Source organism: Ricinus communis, chromosome 5, assembly GCF_019578655.1.
Source record: "Ricinus communis isolate WT05 ecotype wild-type chromosome 5, ASM1957865v1, whole genome shotgun sequence".
Classification (NCBI taxonomy): domain Eukaryota; kingdom Viridiplantae; phylum Streptophyta; class Magnoliopsida; order Malpighiales; family Euphorbiaceae; genus Ricinus; species Ricinus communis.
This window is the reverse complement of record NC_063260.1, coordinates 10,151,922-10,155,311: the sequence shown is the minus strand read 5'-3', so window position 1 is coordinate 10,155,311 and position 3,390 is coordinate 10,151,922. Positions and strand designations below refer to the sequence as shown.

Here is a 3,390-nt window from a genome sequence, read left to right as displayed (position 1 = left end):
TTTAATAAAAAGCTACTCTAACTCAATCACTTATTGTCATTACGTTTCGCCAGTAATGTTTAAAAAAATGAGAGTCAAATTGGGTAAAATAATAAAAGCAACTAATTGCAACAGATATGTAAAGAATTAGTAAATAGTTTAATAAAATAAAAGAGTTAAAGATGGGAATTATTAATCATATAGTTCCATTTTTCTATATAATTCTTATTATCATTGTTCATTTACATAAATTTTATCTTTCTTTCGTTTAAATATGCTTTTAATATCTATGAAAAATTAAAAAGTAATTGATCAAATTTACGTAAACCAATTGGAGACAGTATAAGATAGAGTTCTCAAGACGATTACTTGTAATTCAATGTTAAGAATATTGATTATTCTATATATATGTTCTCATACAGGTTACATTTTTACAAGTCCATTTAAGGGAGGAGAACAAACAGATTTGTCATTGATGCAACGAGATGCTAAGATAGAATTTGCAGCTTCAGTAGGATGATAAGCATCAAAGAAGTAAAACTTTCCCGGGTTAGGGCACGTTGGTTGGTTCGGAATGCACACAGAGCTGCCATGGGCGGCGGTTGTGCAGCAAGGATTGCTGGAATCTGTTAAACCTGCGCACATCAATTATAGAGGAAGCTCAATCAGATTTTAGTTCATTATGATTTAAGGTGGCTCGGTAGGATAGGCCACTAAGGCAACCGTCTAAAACCCTTTAATTGTAAGGGAGGGCTCTTAATGGAAAATGAAAAATTCGAAAGAGAGAGAGGGGGGATACGTACCATATTTGGAAGGATTTGAGATAGCGTCGTAGCTTAACCAATAAGCATAACCATTGACGAATTTGGAGGCAGGGAGAGTGGTTCTCAAACTCTGAAGCATTGCACCAAGATTTTTGTTGAAGAAGGAGACTAGTTGGTTTGCTTTCTCCATACATTTCTCAACTTGTACTTCATTTTTCCTTGCAAGTCCTGGCATGCATCCAATTGGGCCAAGTTCGAACACCACAATCTTTCTAGCACCCAAATTGTACAGTCTCTGTTGTTCATATATCATTAGAAGAGAATATGAAAATTATGTAATTTTTTAGTCATACATTACCTGTGTCAAGTTTGATTCCTTGTTCAAGTAGAGTATAGTACAGAAAAAGATTATATTCTTGTATATAATGACCACAAGCTACACAACATAATTAGTAGTCTTTCATCATATATAGTGAACTCAAGATTTCATTCATCTTCATTCGGACGACTCTCTGATTGGAGTATTTAAGGTATAATTAATTAATTGATCAACTTATTGGATTTCGTTAGAATTAATTTTTTACCTGTAAACTTTGGGAGAGCTTATCCGTGAGAAGCAGAGCAAATTGTTGGGGAGTATAATGTTTGCTTGATTCAGATGTGGGATCAAGGTAGTTAACTATGTAATCGTTGCTGCCTACAGAGAACAAATATATAGAATTTGACAAGTAATTGAATAGCTCATTGCTGCTGCTGAATTGTTTTGGTAGCTTTGTTTTTACAGCAGCTTCAAATGAACCAATCTGATCATCTAAACTCAAGCATTTACCCTGCAAATAACCCACAAATAATAAGCACATATAACTAAATAAATTATTTTCGTTGAATATCCGACATGTAAATATGCCGGTGCCGTTAAATGGCAATTATAATAACTTTTTTGAATTATGCACTTAACTCGTTAAATAAAATAAGCTGATAATAACAGCAGTATATTCACCATGAATATCAATTGAGTTTAATATTTTCAAATATTATTCTTTAAAATTTAAAACTTTTCATATATTTATTTTAATTTTATTGCATTTATTTTAGGATACCCAGCCAGTGATAACTAACCACCTAAAAAGAACTACATAGTAAGGGCTCCTCTCTTTTGCATAAGCTTCTTCCAGAGCCATCTAATGACATCCCATTTCAGTTCATGGATTTCAGGTGTTGTTACAAAAAAAATCAAACAATAACAGTTCTTTCTTTGCCTTTTCTTTTGTATATAGAAATAAAAAGCAGATGATCATAAACTAGAAAAATTCATTACATAAAAATAATACGTACAAATTGTTTTCCTGTTTCCGTGAGAATGCCGCAAGATCCAGATGCATAATTTAAACCTGTAACCGGGATCGAATCTTTTGCGCTCATACTTGGAGGAACATATGGCAGCCCAAGAAATTCAGCTATAACAAAAGGAAAAACAAATCAATGAGAAAGAATAATATTTGTGAAACATAGGAAAAATACATGTTTTCAGGATCTAGGCATATGAAAAGTTGCACCATAATATATATATATTTATATGTACCTATAAAATCAGCCACAGTTTTGCCATTAGTAAATCTTCCAGTAGTTCCTGCAGCAAAATTGGCACCATAAGGTTTATAATTAGCCTGGGCATGGGTTGGCAAGAAATTGTTGTTGCCGCCATCAACGAGGGAGTCTCCGAAAATAAAGAGCGCTGGTGCCAATGGTGCGCCACTAGCGAAGCTCCCCAATTGAAACAAGACTAGCAACACAATTAGTGCCATTTTCAACAGGAAAACTGGTAAATGCTCAGAAGAATGAGATGATGCGGATTCAATTCAGCTAAAAGAGCCTTTTATAGAGGCCGAGATCTATAAATAGAAAGTTAAATTTAGCAAATTTAAATTAAGAACTTGATTCTCTGTCCAAGAATAAAATTAATAATAAAACTAGATTTAATGCTTATAATTTGTGCACGTGTCCCAATGCATGCACACAAATTTAGTTTTAGTTAGAAATTCTGTTAAAACTGTTGTGAGCACAGCTCGGATCTTTCTTAAGAATGTGTGGATCAAATTGAATAAGGAATTTGTGCCTGTCAGTGAATTTCTTAGCATAATCTTTTTTTGTTAATACTTTTTAGCCTAATTATGTCCATGAAATGAACCGATAAAAAGAAATCAAACCATTCAGGAAGTGCCAAGAATTGACATTTGGTCAAAGAATATAATAATAATAATAATAATAACCTTTTTTTCTTTAGAAAAGAAGAACTTACCCTTTAATTAAATAGTGCATTTGGTGAGTGCTACTGTATGGACGTCAACTTTATATACTATTTTTGGACACATTCATAAAATAGTGCATAGAATAATATGGTCCGGCCAGCCTTCTAATTGTGTAATTATCTAACTAAACCAACATTTAATTAATAATTATTGTCTTTTATCATGTAGCCAGCCCATTGTAAGGACCGAATTTGATGTACGAGTATGATCCCTGTTTTCCTATCTTGAAATGCTTTAATTTTTTGAATTTATTATGGAATATCTTTCACAAATATTCACTTTCCAATACATATATTTGACATGGTTAGTCCATTTTCTTTTGCATGATCTCAAAAATA

The 3,390-nt window shown here is 32.6% G+C and overlaps 1 protein-coding gene across 1 annotated transcript; it reads right to left on the bottom strand.

The window, feature by feature from the left end:
• Positions 1-327: 327 nt before the first annotated feature.
• LOC8277303 (GDSL esterase/lipase 7) lies at positions 328-2,598 on the bottom strand. Its single transcript, XM_002525907.4, has 5 exons — positions 2,326-2,598; positions 2,079-2,200; positions 1,328-1,573; positions 783-1,038; positions 328-614 (listed from the first exon to the last, which is right to left on the bottom strand). Exons 1-5 carry the CDS (start codon positions 2,546-2,548, stop codon positions 403-405), a joined length of 1,059 nt encoding a protein of 352 aa, XP_002525953.1. The 5' UTR covers positions 2,549-2,598; the 3' UTR covers positions 328-402.
• Positions 2,599-3,390: the final 792 nt, after the last annotated feature.